Below are 19,392 nucleotides of genomic sequence, written 5' to 3'. Positions count from 1 at the left end.
CCCCTGCTGGCCACACTGCTATTTAGCGTGATCCGATCGACCAAAACACATCTTAATCCCAGACCGATCTGCTGCCTTTGTGCCCCGCGCTTCACAAGAGTGTGAGATGGACATATGAATTTCAGACAAATAAGTAATCAACATTTGCCTCTTTGTAGTTTTCATTATTGATTTTTTTAAAACCTTATTAATTAACATTAAAATATTGCCATTCGGGGCCTAATATTCTGGACTAAACCACCAGTAGTTTTGGCTCGTAAAGTTGCTATTGCTCTACTAAATCAGCTGTTTTAAACACATACAAAAGTTTTCAGGCCTAAAATCCCCCATGGTTGGAGCCGCTGCTTATTGTGTGATTATTGTTGTTATATGTGTGATGGGTATAAACGATTTAAAATGTTACAATTATCAGACTAGTAATTAAACATTGCACTTTAAAAACCGTCAGAAATGCAGCTCATGCATTCCGGGTTGCAGAAAAGGCAATGTGTGTGATTAAAGGGTTAGTTCACCCAAAACTGTAAATTGTGTCATTAATGACTGAGCCTCATGTGGTTGGACACCCGTCAGACCTCCGTTCATCTTCAGACACAAATGAAGATATTTTAGTGTAAATCTGATGCTCTGAAAGGCCTCCATTGGCTCAACTTTACACTCTCAAGACCCTTAAAAGACACTAAAGACTAAAGTTACAAAGTCCATCTCACTACAGCGGCTCTACAATAACTTTATGAATCGGCGAGAATAGTTTCTGTGCGCCAAAAATTCGAAGATTTGAAGCGTTATGAATCAGTGAGTCGATTCAGCGGTTCAAAGCGTTATGAATCAGTGAGTCGATTTAGCGTTTCGAAGCGTTATGAATCAGCGAGTCGATTCAGCGGTTCGAAGCGTTATGAATCAGCGAGTCGATTTAGCGTTTCGAAGCGTTATGAATCAGCGAGTCGATTTAGCGTTTCGAAGCGTTATGAATCAGTGAGTCGATTCAGCGGTTTGAAGCATTATGAATCAGTGAGTCGATTCAGCGGTTTGAAGCGTTATGAATCAGTGAGTCGATTCAGCGGTTCGAAGCGTTATGAATCAGTGAGTCGATTCAGTGGTTTGGATCGCAAAAGTCACGTGATTTCAGCAGTTTGGCGGTTTGACACGTGATCCGAATCATGATTCGACTGATTCATAACGCTTTGAAGCTTCATGATGCCGTGTTTTGAAATCGTCATCACTATATAAGTCGTTATTTAGGGTTTTTTTGCGCACAAAAACTATTCTCGTCTTCATAAAGTTATTGTAGAGCCGCTGTAGTGAGATGGACTTTGTAACTTTAGTCTTTAGTGTCTTTTAAGGGTCTTGAGAGTGTAAAGTTGAGCCAATGGAGGCCTTTCAGAGCATCAGATTTACACTAAAATATCTTCATTTGTGTCTGAAGATGAACGGAGGTCTGACGGGTGTCCAACCACATGAGGCTCAGTCATTAATGACACAATTTACATTTTTGGGTGAACTAACCCTTTCAGTGTGCGAGTGTTTGGAGGGGGGTCTTTACTATGAGTTTCTCCTGAAATATAGCGAAGCATTAACCATTACGGGGCGAATTCACTAAACAGTTGCACCATTCTAGCGTGTGGCAGCTCTGCACAAAACCATGCGTCTCTCGCTGCGATCCGATTGATCCAGGGTCTAGGACAGCACTGTGCCATGCGGATTTAAAGGACATCATTCTTTCATCATCAGCTCACTTTCCATCCAAACGAAGAGCTGACGGTAAACTGATTTGACTTTAAATTTTCCAGTAGTAATTATAGCAAGCAAGTTTTGGAAAAGTGTGTAAATTGTACCGCCCGCTTGTCTCTAAACTATTGTCTGGAAATAAGGCGCAAGTACTTTCGTGGCAACCGTTACCGGATTCGCTCACTGGAGTGAATCGGGTGCTAAAACAACGCAGACAACACGTGCAAATACACAACGCTAATCGGTGGGCGCAATATACTCTAAAGCCGGAGGTACACTTCTCTAGTCCGTGCTCCGCCATTTTGATGTCCCAATTTTCATGTCCACTATCCAACATGCGCTCAATAGTTTACACTTTGAACTACTTGCACAGCCAATTGTGTGTTAGATGAAGTGGAACACGGAAAATGAAGTATCCCCGGCTTTTAGTGAATTCCCCCTTATGTATTTTACTCAACAGCTTCCAGGTCGCATCTTACACACTGCAAAAAATGCTTTTCTTACTTAGTATTTTTGTCTTGTTTTCAGTCCAAATATCTAAAAAATCTTACATTAAGAAGCATTTACTAGACAAGCAAACATTTTGTGTTATTTTGGGGGAAAATAACTCAAAATTAAGGGAGTTTTTGCTTAAAATAAGCAAAATAATCTTCCAATGGGGTAAGGAAAATAATCTTAATTCAAACTGATTATTTTTCTTACCCCATTGGCAGATTATTTTGCTTATTTAAAGCAAAAACTCCCTTAATTTTGAGTTATTTTCCCCCAAAACAAGACAAAAACTTTTGCTTGTCTAGTAAATGCTTCTTAAAGCTACACTGTGTAACTTTTTTAGTTTATTCTGAGCTAGTAAAAACACTTAGTTCTTTCAAAAATATATGTGCTCATTAATGTATATTTACTTCTTTCACGTAATAAAGTATTCTGGTAAATTTATAATATGCCATTGTAAACACATACGGGTGAGGGTTTGAATGCGGGTCGCCATGTTGCTCCTCCATCTTGAAAGTACATTAGCCAAAGAGGGACATTCCCGTAAATTCAAGCTTCGCCTTTGGCGTTTTAACACTCGATGGCATCAAATGTGGACGAGGTCGAGCTGGAAGCCATGTTAATCTTGGACTAAATCGGCCACCGAAATCGGAATTGAGAGGAACAGAAACTAATATTCACAGGATATACCTTTTCACCACTAGATGGGGGAAAATATCACACAGTGTAGCTTTAATATAAGATTTTTTTGATATTTGGACTGAAAACAAGACAATAATCCTATTTTTTGCAGCCTTCCCCTTTCCACACTTCCTCCCTCCCTCAGTGTTACTAAGCAGTTTCTCGTTACATCTTAGGACCCGAAGGATCAACATCAGATCCATTCTCCCCATTCTCTCCACAAGGGGACGGGATTTCGTCCGGAACCCCGTTGAGGTCGGACTTATTGGGGGGCTTGTCGTGCATCTGTCCCCCGTCCCCTGGTTTTGAAGGCTGAGCCCCATTCACACATGCCCCTGCTTCTGATTTCCCGAAGTTAAAGAGTTTCCCAGGATTGAAGGACTTGTTGGGGGATTGGGACCGCTCCGCCCTCTCCTGGACTGGAGGAACCGTAGACGCGCTGGAGGAAGCGGTCGCAGTCTCTTTCTTGTTCTCTGGAGACTTCAGGAACTTGAAGCTAAGAAAGCCCGGTAGCTTGGGTTCAGTGCCCGTGGGCGACTGTGGAGAACGGGCCGTGCCGGAAGAGAACTTGTTCTGGAGAGGGATGATCTGCTTCAGCTTCATGACATTGTTGTTGCCGAGGAGTGAGCTGGGCCGCTTGGGTTTGTCCCCAGCAGAAGCGCTTCCTCCACCCCCAGGTCTGGATTTGCCACCTTGGCTCTTGTCGTGGTGATGGTCGTCCGAGCGTCCGTCATCTCGATCCCGCCGGGCCTGGTACTCCGCCTGGCGCTGGCGCTCCTCTTCCTCACGCTTCCTCCTCTGCTGCTGCTGGAAATGCTGCTGCGCCTGACGCTCATGCTTCTGAAAAACAGATGCCAATCCAGTTACTGACACAATTCTAGTGAGTTGTCAGGATGTTGCTATGCAGCTTTCCAAAAAGCAGCCTAATGGTGCGTTCAATTGTGGGATTACAAATTTATACATTGTTATATCTAGGTTCCAATGTAATAGAATATAACTGAAAACATTATCTATATTTGTGTTTTACATTTTGAAGTAAACTTGAGGAAATTCTAAGGAGATTACGTCAGGCTGTGTAAGTGTTTGAGACATTACGTTTTTTGTCTCTATGCACTTCCTGACTATTTACCATGACAAGTTTAGTGATTGGATTAGCATCTCTGCGTTTGAATGGCACTGTTATGCTGATTGAATTATGGCTGATGAGACAGGAATGTTTGGGGTGTGTCCCAATTTTCCTATGTCTCCTCCCCTGCTGTATAACCCCTCCCCCTGCTGTATAACCCCTCCCCCTGCTGTATAACCCCTCCCCCTGCTCTATAACCCCTCCCCCTGCTGTATAACCCTTCCCCCTGAAATGTAGATAAATTGCATTATTTTGTACTATTAAATCAGACTGTTTTCGGACGACCTGCAGCACAGAGAGTGCTCATTAAAAGAATAACTTCTGTTTGATCCAGAAGTCTCCTGGTCTTCATCTTCTGAGTTTCCTACACGTTAGAAGATAAAAGTTCACAACAGATGGTGCCCTGTGACCCGGATAAAGTTCACAACAGTTCACACTGGACGCGAATGACGTGATTCGCACGAGTGATTTACATGTTCAAGAATTTTTAGATATTTGGACTGGACAAAAGACAGAAATACTGAGTAAGAAAAGCATGTTTTGTAGTGTGGTTTTACCTGTGCTGATCTCAATAGAGCACTTGTTACATTTAAATAAGAATAGAGTTCTAACTCACTGATAATATTTACATTTCACCCATTAAAACTTTTTGGTTGATGAAAGTTTTACAGATATTGTTAAATATCTATACATTTACATCAGTGTCCTATCACAAGCTACTGTCAGCTCAAGCTTTTGTCAAATCTGTCATGTTTACAACAAACAAGACATGTCATCTCTCTGAGATTTAATTTAGTCTAAAGCCAGTGAAACAGCGCCGACTTAATCAACAACACTAACATACAAATCAGGAGAAACACTGAGCCGAGTTAGAATACTTTTAACCAGCAGTTCATCAGCATTATCATGTGTTTACTGTGGTAACACCAACTGTAACCGAGTAACCTTTAGAACAACTAAATCAAGCCCAGATTGTTTGTGCATGTTTAGATAGATTATTTAGGAAAAGTCACAGAGTCTCATGGCCCTGAGATGAAGGGAACACTTTTTAAAAATGGAGGAAAAGTCCAGTGGGGTAAGCTGGACCGCAAGGGACGATTAAGGGTTAAGTAAAATAAAGAGAGAGTATTGCAATAAAAAATAGTCTTTTTTCTCCTTAACCTCTTGCTGTTCCTGTCGCATAAGAATAGAATAGCAAAAAAACTGATGTGACAAGCCATCAGAACCGAACCGAACCGTGGTTAAAAACCGCGGTGTGTATTGAGCCGTGGACTAACTGTAGTGTTGCATCCCTACTATCGATTGTGTGGGTCATCATGGAAGTGATCCGGCTGTGTGTGTGTTCATTAATGTGTGTGTCGCTGCCCACTCCCATCGGGGCTTTTTTGGAATTGCGCTCTCACACTAACTTGCCCTGTTTAGTAAATCTGTCCTGTGGTCAACCAGCACTACTAATACAGAACTAACTTACCTTGAACGCCTCTTTGCGCTGAAACTCCAGCTTGGCCATTTCCTCTCCAACCCAGCTGGGGATGTCGGGTATCGCCACATGAATGATATACTTCAGTAGGACTGCAAAGTGCTGATCATGGAGAGGAAAGAAGAACAGAAGTCAGTCTTTTATCATATCTCTAACATATTGTGGCAGATTTAAGAGATTATTAAGCAGTGTATTCTGGGCATAGACTGATTTTTAGCTTCACACTATTCCATCCAATTAGAAACTTCATAACCTACGACACTAATGGAGTCAGGGTTCATATACAGTGAGAAATGCCAACATCACAATATTATTATCTGTAACGATAGTCAGATTATGCGCTTTTGACTCCTAAATTCTTGCCGTGTCGTGGACGAGTAATGTCACGCTGCTCACAGACAAATCACCGATTATCATCTTTATCATCTTTAACGCTGCGATGTCCTTCAGAAACAAGCCTAAACCAACAACCGAGAGTTACATTAATGCTGGCCACTGAAGCGCCTCTGCCATCGTCAGCATTTACAGTAATTATGACCACATGTCATATTTTTGACTTTTTATCTAATAATGAGGACTTTTAAAATCATATTTTCAAAATTTTATCTTATAATTATCACTTAGCATGTCATTTTTTTGACTTTTTATCTAATAATGACGACTTTTAAAATCATATTTTCCACATTTTATCTTATAATTATGATTTAGCATGTCAAACATCATAGATGCATGAGCACTGTTGCCATAGCTTCACAAACCTAATTCTATCGAGCAGCACCAATAACACTGTCTCTGTTTTGTTCCGCCATGTTTGAAAGCTGTGTAGTGTGAACTTGGCATTAGATTTATATGGAGTGTGTGTGTGCGCTGGAGTGTGTGTGTGCGCTGGAGTGTGTGTATGCGCTGGAGTGTGTGTATGCGCTGGAGTGTGTGTATGCGCTGGAGTGTGTGTATGCGCTGGAGTGTGTGTATGCGCTGGAGTGTGTGTATGCGCTGGAGTGTGTGTATGCGCTGGAGTGTGTGTATGCGCTGGAGTGTGTGTATGCGCTGGAGTGTGTGTGTGCGCTGGAGTGTGTATGCGCTGGAGTGTGTGTATGCGCTTTAGTGTGTGTGTATGCGCTGGAGTGTGTGTATGTGCTGGAGTGTGTGTGTGCGCTGGAGTGTGTGTATGCGCTGGAGTGTGTGTATGCGCTGGAGTGTGTGTATGCGCTGGAGTGTGTGTATGCGCTGGAGTGTGTGTATGCGCTGGAGTGTGTGTATGCGCTGGAGGAGTGTGTGTATGCGCTGGAGTGTGTGTGTACCTCTAGGATGACGATGGAGATGATGGCCATCTCAGGACTAAGCCAGGGAAACAGTCTCTGTAGCTGCCCACACTGACCAATCAGATAGCAGTTCACGATGATGGCGATCAGACCCATGGCTTCCATCACTGTCTGTGCAATGATACAGGATTTTACACAACCTTGTAACACAAAGACACTCCTAGAACTATATCAAAAGAAGACGTGTGTCCTCCGGGTGGTCTAACCTGCCATTGCCCGATGCTGCCCACCCTCAGGCCGAACGGCCTCTGTAAGCTGGTGCACAGTTTAAACGCATCACTGCGGATCTCGATGATGTTGTTGATGAGGGCACACATGGCGGCCAATGGGAAGGCAGAGGAAAAGAGAACCACATATCCAAACTGGACAAACATCTCCTGGTAGTCCTGAAATGTGTCCTGGAAAGCAGTTAAAGGGTTAGTTCAGCCAAAACTGTAAATTGTGTCATTAATGACTGAGCCTCATGTGGTTGGACACCCGTCAGACCTCCGTTCATCTTCAGACACAAATGAAGATATTTTAGTGTAAATCTGATGCTCTGAAAGGCCTCCATTGGCTCAACTTTACACTCTCAAGACCCTTAAAAGACACTAAAGACTAAAGTTACAAAGTCCATCTCACTACAGCGGCTCTACAATAACTTTATGAAGACGAGAATAGTTTCTGTGCGCAAAAAAACCCTAAATAACGACTTATATAGAGATGACGATTTCAAAACACGGCATCATTAAGCTTCGAAGCGTTATGAATCAGTGAGTCGATTCAGCGGTTCAGAGCGTTATGAATCAGTGAGTCGATTCAGCGGTTCAGAGCGTTATGAATCAGTGTATGAGTCGATTCAGTGGTTTGAATCTCCAAATTTCAGCAGTTTGGCGGTTTGACACGCAATCCGAATCATCATTCGACTCACTGACTCATAACGCTCTGAACCGCTGAATCGACTCACTGATTCATAACGCTTCGAAGCTTCATGATGCCGTGTTTTGAAATCGTCATCACTATATAAGTCGTTATTTAGGGTTTTTTTGCGCACAGAAACTATTCTCGTCTTCATAAAGTTATTGTAGAGCCGCTGTAGTGAGATGGACTTTGTAACTTTAGTCTTTAGTGTCTTTTAAGGGTCTTGAGAGTGTAAAGTTGAGCCAATGGAGGCCTTTCAGAGCATCAGATTTACACTAAAATATCTTCATTTGTGTCTGAAGATGAACGGAGGTCTGACGGGTGTCCAACCACATGAGGCTCAGTCATTAATGACACAATTTACATTTTTGGGTGAACTAACCCTTTAGATGACTTTTTTTTAGGCGGTATCAGTAATCTAGATCACACACTCACACACACACACACACACACACACACACACACACACACACACACACACACACACACACACACACACACACACACACACACACACACACTACTACAGAGACTGCTTTAGTTTAAAACCATTGTTCTGTTTTAAACACTATTTGAGAGAAATAGGCCTTTTGTGTACATGGAAAAAGTCTTAAGGAGAAAAAAGACTATTTTTTAATTGCAATACTCTCATTTTAATTAAAAGAATTGAAAAACTTGTATTTTGTTGTTGTATTAACATTAAATGGATAGTTCACTCAAAAATGAGAAATGAATACAGGTTTGGAACAATATTAGAGTGAGTAAATAATGACATCATTTTAGAGGTGAACTGTCCCTTTAAGGATCGCGTGTTCACTATAGGCTGCGCTGCTGTCAATTAAAGACCTGCGCGCATCTAATATACAGACACGCCGATTTTACTTTGACTTTAGACATAACCCACTGTGTTTATGTTAACCTTGTGTGTATTTGACAGTATTAGCGCAGTAAGACGACTACTGAGTCCAGTAATCACGTGTTTGACAGGCGTTTAGTGCGCGCGCTCTGAGAAGCGCATGTTAAAGGGTTAGTTCAGCCAAAAATGTAAATTGTGTGATTAATGACTGAGCCTCATGTGGTTGGACACCCGTCAGACCTCCGTTCATCTTCAGACACAAATGAAGATATTTTAGTGTAAATCTGATGCTCTGAAAGGCCTCCATTGGCTCAACTTTACACTCTCAAGACCCTTAAAAGACACTAAAGACTAAAGTTACAAAGTCCATCTCACTACAGCGACTCTACAATAACTTTATGAAGACGAGAATAGTTTTTGTGCGCAAAAAAACCCTAAATAACGACTTATATAGTGATGACGATTTCAAAACACGGCCTCATGAAGCTTCAGAGCGTTATGAATCAGTGAGTCGATTCAGCGGTTCAGAGAGCGTTATGAATCAGTGAGTCGAATCATGATTCGGATCGTGTGTCAAACCGCCAAACTGCTGAAATTTGGCGATTCAAACCACTGAATCGACTCACTGATTCATAACGCTCTGAACCGCTGAATCGACTCACTGATTCATAACGCTTCGAAGCTTCATGATGCCGTGTTTTGAAATCGTCATCACTATATAAGTCGTTATTTAGGGTTTTTTTGCGCACAGAAACTATTCTCGTCTTCATAAAGTTATTGTAGAGCCGCTGTAGTGAGATGGACTTTGTAACTTTAGTCTTTAGTGTCTTTTAAGGGTCTTGAGAGTGTAAAGTTGAGCCAATGGAGGCCTTTCAGAGCATCAGATTTACACTAAAATATCTTCATTTGTGTCTGAAGATGAACGGAGGTCTGACGGGTGTCCAACCACATGAGGCTCAGTCATTAATGACACAATTTACATTTTTGGCTGAACTAACCCTTTAAAACCGTGCACGCGAATGAACCGGCAAGGCTTTAAAACGCATGCAGATAATGAACGTTCGTGATTGTGAATATCTCTAGTGTCCTGTGAGTATAACTCTACCACTAACCTGTGATCTGATGTGAATGTATGTCGTTGTTCAGTATTGGGATGGAGGCAAATTATAGAATTTGTAGAAAAATACTTAATTAAATGCAAAACCGAAAAACCGCAATTCACAAGCACGTATTGAACCGTGAATGCCGTACCGAACGCTTCAATATTATATTGAGAATTGTGGCAATCCCTAGTACTTATGATATTTAGTCGACTAAAACTAAATCAAAATGAACTCTGCGAGTTAGACGCATGTTGTGTGTTCTGACCTGGTGTGTCTGCATGCAGCTCTCGATCTCGGCCTGTGTTAGCGCAGAGCTTTCCTGATCCTCAGGAGGATCCATCCACGAGTCTCTCTTCATCCTACTGTCCGCCCTCTCTAAGCTCCGCCCCCTCTTCCGGAGCCTGACCGATGTGCTGTTCTCCGCCCCTGTGGGCGTCGGCTCGGCGCTCAGCTCCTTCATCTCTGGACCCCCGTTTTCATCATCATCATCGCACATCTCAAAAACCGAGGCGGGGTCCATGCCCCGCTCCACCATGGTGGGGCTGCCCTCCTCCAGGAAGCCGTCATCCACTGGGCCGATGGTGGACTTGCGCTCCACCTTCTCAATGAAGCTGACCTTTCGCAGCTTCAGGCCGCAGTCGATGAGGCTCTCTGATTCCTCCTCACTGTGCTCCTCATCCACATCCTCATCCGGGACGCCACAGCCGCCATTGAGACACTTGCGTTCTGGCTTCTCCTCCGCCATCTGTGGGCCGCCCAGACCTGACCCCAGAACAGTGGGTGAGACCTGAGCTCTCCCGGCCGCGAGCCGCCCATACTTCAGCAGGGCGGAGACTAGAAGCTCCCAAACCGCCCGCAGCGTGAGCTCACCCAATCGGTGGCGCTCGGCCAGATAGGGCTGCAGGACTTCCTTCATGTTCTGCACAAACTGCCGGATAATCAGCAGCGTGGCCAGCATCTGCAGCAACAGAAACACTGACAAGTTACACTCTCACATCACAAAGTGTTAAAGGGTTAGTTCAGCCAAAAATGTAAATTGTGTCATTAATGACTGAGCCTCATGTGGTTGGACACCCGTCAGACCTCCGTTCATCTTCAGACACAAATGAAGATATTTTAGTGTAAATCTGATGCTCTGAAAGGCCTCCATTGGCTCAACTTTACACTCTCAAGACCCTTAAAAGACACTAAAGACTAAAGTTACAAAGTCCATCTCACTACAGCGGCTCTACAATAACTTTATGAAGACGAGAATAGTTTTTGTGCGCAAAAAAACCCTAAATAACGACTTATATAGTGATGACGATTTCAAAACACGGCATCATGAAGCTTTGAAGCGTTATGAATCAGTGAGTCGATTCAGCAGTTCAGAGCGTTATGAATCAGTGAGTCGATTCAGCAGTTCAGAGCGTTATGAATCAGTGAGTCGATTCAGCGGTTCAGAGCGTTATGAATCAGTGAGTCGATTCAGCAGTTTGGATCGCCAAAGTCATGTCATTTCAGCAGTTTGGCGGTTTGCGCACAAAAACTATCTGTTTTGTTCTGTGCTAGACTAACTGAGACTTCTTACAGCACTTGCATATTGCTGATATTGCTGCCCTTCGACTGCTCTAGCTGCTTCTATTGCCCTCATTTGTAAGTCGCTTTGGATAAAAGCGTCTGCTAAATGACTAAATGTAAAACTATTCTCGTCTTCATAAAGTTATTGTAGAGCCGCTGTAGTGAGATGGACTTTGTAACTTTAGTCTTTAGTGTCTTTTAAGGGTCTTGAGAGTGTAAAGTTGAGCCAATGGAGGCCTTTCAGAGCATCAGATTTACACTAAAATATCTTCATTTGTGTCTGAAGATGAACGGAGGTCTGACGGGTGTCCAACCACATGAGGCTCAGTCATTAATGACACAATTTACAGTTTTGGGTGAACTAACCCTTTAATTTCGTTGACGAATAATTTTCGTCAACAACCTTTTTTCACTAACGAAAACGAGACGATAACTAAATAAAAACTAGTGTTGGATGACAAAACTATGAGGAAAATCAACTGTCATTTTTGTCAACAAATAAAAACGAGATGAAAAGGACAAGTTACACTCTCACATGACAAGGCCGAACACAACTTATGACGTCCGTGTGGTTTTTTCATTCAGAAACATCATAATTAATCAGTAATGTCTATTTTCTGCCCTGGTTTTGAGGCTCTCTCGCGGAACGCTCTGTTTTTATGGGCGTGTCCCACTGAAGACTTGGAAGGAAACACCCACGGCTAGGATTGGATAAGATTTGCATATTATAATGAGCTTCAGCTCCCCTCAGTACATGTGGGGATTGTTTTGAAACAGTGTTAATTTTATGCGTCAATGAAGAAAACGAGACGATAACTAAATAAAAACTAGTGTTGGATGACAAAAACTATGAGGAAAATCAACTGTCATTTTCGCCAATTTTTATTTGATCTGAACTGATCTAACCGCTGGAAAACACACGATCTACAGGCTCACACACCCCCAATCCAGCTCAATCAATAACACACACACACACACACACACACACACACACACACACACACACACACACACACACACACACACACACACACACCCAATCCAGCTCCAGAGCGGCTCAATCAATAACACACATTTATGCCAGACCAGTGTTTATGAACTAATGCTGATGAATAATGACTTTATGATGTTTATATAGTTATATGTTTTAGACGGTTGTAATAATGCATATTTATCTCCTCATCTGAACTTGAATGAGCTCCTGCAACTGCAATAGAGGCTCAGACATTTCAAAATAAGAGTCCTGGTGTATTTCCAGCTTGTTTATCATTAAAAGTCACGCATTATATATTCGTTTTTGCTTACACAATAAACTGTGTTTAATTTAATTCCCATTTAATTCATAGTCAGGAGGAAAGACCAGTATTTGACACATATTCAATAAAGTATCAGGGTTATAATAGTTCACTAAAACCATTTAAAAAAAACTTCATTGCTTGAAATTAAATAAATGTTAACTGAAATTTAAAAAAATAAATAAACAGACTTATTTGAAGCTTTAGCTTAACCTGATATGGCCAACTAAGTTATAAAAACGATATAGATGTTTTTAAAAAAGTGAATTGAGCTCTTTTGTGTATTTTTAATGTCAAAAACAAAATGATGTCAAAATGTCAGTTCAAGTGACAGTCGGTTATGTGATGCTTAAATGCTTAATGTAGTACAATTGAACTAAACTCATTCGATTTTAGGAGACTAAAACTAGACTAAAACTTAAAACAATTCAGGATACTAAAACTAAATCAAGATTTGCTGTGTAAATGAACTGGCCAGAGTCGCTCACCTCTTTCAGACGCTCCATGTCTTTGAGGTAGAATCCAATATAGAAAAGGCTGAGATAAGAATTTACAAACTGAAACTGAGAAAGAAAGAAAGAGGAGCAAAACGTGAACATTGTAGATACAAAATGCTGAATACTTTCTCACAAGTACTTACAAGAACCATTTTGATGATGAGATTTTTCTCATAGGCACTCTGGAGTCTGTAGTTTTCTGTGGGAAACAGAAGATTAAGACATTAGTATTCATCTCACAGAGATAGCCTGTGTTCTTCTCCTTCTCTCCTGTGTTTGTCTTCTTTCTCCTTCTCTCCTGTGTTTGTCTTCTTTCTCCTTCTCTCCTGTGTTTGTCTTCTTTCTCCTTCTCTCCTGTGTTTGTCTTCTTTCTCCTTCTCTCCTGTGTTTGTCTTCTTTCTCCTTCTCTCCTGTGTTTGTCTTCTTTCTCCTTCTCTCCTGTGTTTGTCTTCTTTCTCCTTCTCTCCTGTGTTTGTCTTCTTTCTCCTTCTCTCCTGTGTTTGTCTTCTGGAAGGCTGTATTCCACAAATTTCAGCCTTTTTACTACTGACTATTAACCCAAAACCTCCTGAATTTAGTGCACAATTAACTTCTAAAATGTAGTTTTGTTGAACACAGTGTTCATGAAGAGTTTAAGGGGTGGTAAACACATTCTCTCGAAGGCTTGATTGTGTTTGTGGGCTGCACTGTAACGTGTTCATGCTTCGTTTTTAAAAAATTTCATTATTTTTCCTATATTTGACCTTTATTCTACACTGCTCTGTCCCTCCTGATGGTTTCTGGGTTGTATGAAGCCAGTCCCTCAAAAATACGCGATGGGCTCTGATTGGTCAGCTGGCCCAGTGTGTTGTGATTCGCTAACCGCAGTGCACGTTTGTCGGAAACGCCACGCCCCTTCCCTTACCGGTAGACTGTGCTTTTGTCAATATTAGAAACAATAGCGTCAATAAAACCACACCAATCTGAGCCCGAATCAGACCCAGACAATATTAGTGCAGATGATCGAGCAGAAGCTGTTCAGTCCTCAAGAGTAAAGACTGCGGATCTATAGTGATCGCTACTGATTACTTTTGTATTTTTAGAACGATTATAGCCAAATATCTGTCGCAAGAACTATTAACCCAAAACACTAAACACTGGCTTTACTAGTGGCCAAATCACACACAGAAGCATGATTAGCAGGCCTGTAGATAAATAATACACCAAAGCTCTAATCAAAGAATCATTCACACTAATGCAAAGTTCGCTGTTGAGATTTAAAATAAGTTTGTAACGTTAGGTGTTTGTCGGATAACGTTAAGTATGAATGAGCGTTGTCATCTGTTTACTTCCTTGCTGCAACATACAATTAACAATACGAACTATTACACGAAAACACATCGACGAGAAATAAATCATGGGCTGTTTTAAATCCAGCCGTTGTGCGAATCCTGCATTGAACTCGCAAAGATTGTGAAGCTTTCCTACGTGAGATGTGCAGCACAGAGAGCGAGATTTGGGTTATAATTATGAGGGACCGAGTTAAAGATAAATGTGAACCATTGACCCTAACTCCCCGACCCTTGGAACAAAGTGGACGTGCAATCCGGATGAAAATAACAACGTTTCGTCTGCATTGCGGCAACAACTAACTATACCAAAACAACGCAGCGATACAAAATGGCCTCGCCCCCCTTATTTAATATTCTCGGAGGAGGGGTTTATGCAAATATTGGGGCTGGTGATGTCACAGACCCTGGAGGAATGTCTGTAGTTCCTACTGGCCGTTTGCTGTAGTCCTTAGAAATTGACTTCTTTAAAAGCAAATATCTCCCTTTGCTTTAAACTTTGAACATTGTAACTTTGCAGATGTTGTTTATGCTCAAACAGCAACATTACACACTCGTGTTTTACCACCCCATTAAAGCTGCACTATGTAAGTTTCACACTGTTCACACTGCAGTGAGAGGAAAGCGCTTCTGCAGAATAAAACCGCAAACTAACGCGGATATGATGTCATCGACAGGCCACGCCCTCACACCTAAAACAACATCTCACCATTTACCAATAGCTGGAAACATTTGGGATATTATAAGTGCTCTGAACACAATATATAACACTGGCCTAGAGGAGTTTGGATATTTAACTGCAGAAATCTTACATAGTGCAGCTTTAAGTAACGAATTAAGTAATTTAGCACAGAGATACACATTCTAGCGAGCGCTGATATAAACGCACTCACCCATGTCGTTTAGCCAGCAGGCGATCTTTCTGTACACCTCATCACACGCCGTCACAGCGATGGCCAACATGATTTTAGGGATAAATCTTGCTACTCTCGGAAGCTCCTTAATCCCCATCACAAATTCCTGCCAAACATCAATTCATTACAACTTTTGACTCAGTCGGGGACACTAAATATTCAACTATATCACTGATCAGCTCATTTCAATTATCATAAAGTCAAAATTAAGAGAAAATATGATTTTAAAAGTCCTCATGAGATAAAAAGTCAAAAATATGACATGCTAAGTCATAATTATAAGATAAAATGTTGAAAAATATTATTTTAAAAGTCCTCTTTATTAGATAAAGTAAAAAATATGACATGCTAAGTCATAATTATAAGATAAAATGTTGAAAATATGATTTTAAAAGTCCTCATTATTAGATAAAAAGTCAAAAATATGACATGCTAAGTCATTATTATAAGATAATATTTTGAAAATATGATTTTAAAAGTCCTCATTATTAGATAAACAGTCAAAAATATGACATGTTAAGTCATAATTATAAGATAAAAGGTTGAAAATATGATTTTAGAAGTCCTCATGAGATAAAAAGTCAAAAATATGACATGCTAAGTCATAATTATAAGATAAAATGTTGAAAAATATTATTTTAAAAGTCCTCTTTATTAGATAAAGTAAAAAATATGACATACTAAGTCATAATTATAAGATCAAATGTTGAAAATATGATTTTAAAAGTCCTCATTATTAGAAAAAGTCAAGAAAATGACATGCTAAGTCATATAAGATAAAATGTTGTTAAATATGATTTTAAAAGTCCTCATTATGAAATGAAAAGTTGAAATTAGATTTAAAAAGCTAAAAAACTATAATGTGTGCATTGAATTTTCAACATAATATTAGGTTAAAATGACTGTATACGCCAAAGCTGTGAATTCTTAAATATTTCACTCGTCCTGTTATACAATATTTTTTACAAGTACAAAAAGTACACGCAGTCTCTCGATTAATATGAGGTGAACATGAAATCTGCATATAAAAATTAATAATTAAAACATGCAGGATGTCAACTACCATCGATCAGTGTGTGTGTGTGTGTGTGGGCATGTTTTTGTGAAATATCAGGACACAAATGTGTATAATGACATGGGTATTACAAAAAGAGGGAGAAATATGAGGACGTTCCCCATGTCCTCACTTTTCAAAATGCTTATAAATCACAGAATGAGGTTTTTTCACTGAAAGTGAACTGCACAGTCTCCTGTGAGGGTTAGGGGCAGTGTGTGTGTGTGTGTGTGTGTGTGTGTGTGTGTGTGTGTGTGTGTGATGGGTAGGTTTAGGGGCAGGGGCAGTGTGTGTGTGTGTGTGTGTGTGTGTGTGATGGGTAGGTTTAGGGTCAGTGTAAGGGGATAGAAAATATGGTTTGTATGGTATAAAAACCATTACGCCTATGGAATGTCCTCACATTTCACAAAAACAAACATGTGTGTGTGTGTGTGTGTGTGTGTGTGTGTGTGTGTGTGTGTGTGTAACTCACCTGAAGCTCAAAGCAGACGAGCATGGCCAGAAACACAAAGCAAAGGCATAATATACAGACAGGGAAGCTGACCAGCCATCTGAAGAGCCTCCTCCTCCAGGGCGGATAGTAGAACTCCTCACAGCCGGTCAGCGGACTGGACCGCTTCACACCCTGAGCCCAGAGAGAGAGAGAGGACACACACTGAAGAGCAGATCTCACCACAGGTGTGTGTGTGTTCAGACACTGCACACGGCCCTTACCCTGAACTGGGGCCGGGGCTCCTCCAGGGCCTCTGCTGGGGTCTCCAGTGTGCCCCATTTATACGCCAGCTCCGCCCCTCTGCGCTTCCAGCGCTCCAGGAACAGTGTGGCCCACACCACATTAAAGAGAGCGAACACCACACAGCAGATGTCCCGGCTGGTCTGAGGACACACACAGATCACAGCAACAATGGCATTTCTTTAGCATGTTAATGAAACGGCGATGTATTTTGTATTGGTGGATATCACACACACTATATCACCAGAAGTGTTGTGCACATGAGCTTTAATGCCATCCCATTCTCAATCCGTAGGGTTTAATATGGAGTCGCTCTAACAGCTCCAGCTCTTCTTTCCTCAAGGTTTAGGAGTGTGTTTATGGGGATTCTTCATTAGTGATGTTGGACGAGAAGGCCTGGCTCTCAGTCTCCGCTCTAATTCATCCCAAAGCTGTTCTATCGGGTTGAGGTCAGGACTCCAGTTCCTCCACACCAAACTCCTCATCATGTCTTTATGGAGACGCTTTGAGCACTGGAGCAGTCATGCTGGGACAGGAAGGGGCCGTCCCCAAACTGGTCCCACAAAGTTGGGAGCATGAAATTGTCCAAAATGTCTTGCATTGAGAGTTCCTTTCACTGGAACTAACCCCTGAAAAACAACCCCACCCTATAATCCCCTCTCCACCAAACTTTACACTTGGCACAATGCAGTCAGGCAAATCCTGTTCTCCTGGCAACCGCCAAACCCAGACTCGTCAGACAGAGAAGCGTGATTGGTCACTCAGAGAACACGTCTCCACTGCTCTAGAGTCCAGTGGCGGCACACTTTACCCACACTTTGCATTGCACTTGGTGATGTAAGGCTTGGATGAGCAGCTCGGCCATGGAAACCCATTCCATGAAGCTCTACACACTGTTCTTGAGCTCATCTGAAGGCCACAGAAGTTTGGAGGTCTGGAGCTCTTGACTCTGCAGAAAGTTGGCCACTTCTGTGGCTCTCAGCATGCGCTGACCCCGCTCTGTGACCCTCAGCATGTGCTGACCCCGCTCTGTGACCCTCAGCATGAGCTGACCCCGCTCTGTGACCCTCAGCATGTGCTGACCCCGCTCTGTGACCCTAAGCATGTGCTGACCCCGCTCTGTGACCCTCAGCATGAGCTGACCCCGCTCTGTGACCCTAAGCATGTGCTGACCCCGCTCTGTGACCCTCAGCATGAGCTGACCCCGCTCTGTGACCCTCAGCATGCGCTGACCCCGCTCTGTGACCCTCAGCATGCGCTGACCCCGCTCTGTGACCCTCAGCATGCGCTGACCCCGCTCTGTGACCCTCAGCATGAGCTGACCCCGCTCTGTGACCCTCAGCATGAGCTGACCCCGCTCTGTGACCCTCAGCATGTGCTGACCCCGCTCTGTGACCCTCAGCATGTGCTGACCCCGCTCTGTGACCCTCAGCATGAGCTGACCCCGCTCTGTGACCCTAAGCATGTGCTGACCCCGCTCTGTGACCCTCAGCATGAGCTGACCCCGCTCTGTGACCCTCAGCATGCGCTGACCCCGCTCTGTGACCCTCAGCATGCGCTGACCCCGCTCTGTGACCCTCAGCATGCGCTGACCCCGCTCTGTGACCCTCAGCATGAGCTGACCCCGCTCTGTGACCCTCAGCATGCGCTGACCCCGCTCTGTGACCCTCAGCATGCGCTGACCCCGCTCTGTGACCCTCAGCATGAGCTGACCCCGCTCTGTGACCCTCAGCATGCGCTGACCCCGCTCTGTGACCCTCAGCATGTGCTGACCCCGCTCTGTGACCCTAAGCATGTGCTGACCCCGCTCTGTGACCCTCAGCATGTGCTGACCCCGCTCTGTGACCCTAAGCATGTGCTGACCCCGCTCTGTGACCCTAAGCATGTGCTGACCCCGCTCTGTGACCCTCAGCATGTGCTGACCCCGCTCTGTGACCCTCAGCATGAGCTGACTCCGCTCTGTGACCCTCAGCATGTGCTGACCCCGCTCTGTGACCCTCAGCATGCGCTGACCCCGCTCTGTGACCCTCAGCATGAGCTGACCCCGCTCTGTGACCCTCAGCATGCGCTGACCCCGCTCTGTGACCCTCAGCATGTGCTGACCCCGCTCTGTGACCCTAAGCATGTGCTGACTCCGCTCTGTGACCCTCAGCATGTGCTGACCCCGCTCTGTGACCCTAAGCATGTGCTGACCCCGCTCTGTGACCCTAAGCATGTGCTGACCCCGCTCTGTGACCCTCAGCATGTGCTGACCCCGCTCTGTGACCCTCAGCATGCGCTGACCCCGCTCTGTGGCCCTCAGCATGCGCTGACCCCGCTCTGTGAC

At 43.2% G+C, this 19,392-nt stretch overlaps 1 protein-coding gene across 1 annotated transcript in view; it reads right to left on the bottom strand.

Moving 5' to 3' along the window:
• Window positions 1-3,063: 3,063 nt before the first annotated feature.
• Window positions 3,064-19,392, bottom strand: part of ano8b (anoctamin 8b) — a gene marked incomplete at its 3' end in the record, with an annotated part of 32,116 nt that continues 15,787 nt past the window's right edge. Inside the window, exons 8-17 of the mRNA XM_079844570.1 lie at window positions 17,048-17,209; window positions 16,806-16,958; window positions 15,259-15,385; window positions 13,181-13,236; window positions 13,029-13,103; window positions 9,951-10,643; window positions 7,033-7,224; window positions 6,806-6,937; window positions 5,496-5,606; window positions 3,064-3,738 (exon numbers count right to left, since the gene is read on the bottom strand). Coding sequence (XP_079700696.1) covers window positions 3,064-3,738; window positions 5,496-5,606; window positions 6,806-6,937; window positions 7,033-7,224; window positions 9,951-10,643; window positions 13,029-13,103; window positions 13,181-13,236; window positions 15,259-15,385; window positions 16,806-16,958; window positions 17,048-17,209 — 2,376 coding nt within the window. The remainder of the gene's footprint in view (window positions 3,739-5,495; window positions 5,607-6,805; window positions 6,938-7,032; window positions 7,225-9,950; window positions 10,644-13,028; window positions 13,104-13,180; window positions 13,237-15,258; window positions 15,386-16,805; window positions 16,959-17,047; window positions 17,210-19,392) is intronic.

This window comes from Gobio gobio, assembly GCF_949357685.1.
Source record: "Gobio gobio genome assembly, chromosome: 19".
In the NCBI taxonomy this organism is placed as follows: Eukaryota; Metazoa; Chordata; class Actinopteri; order Cypriniformes; family Gobionidae; genus Gobio; species Gobio gobio.
Note: the sequence above shows the minus strand (reverse complement) of the source record. Positions and strands in the feature narration are given on the sequence as shown.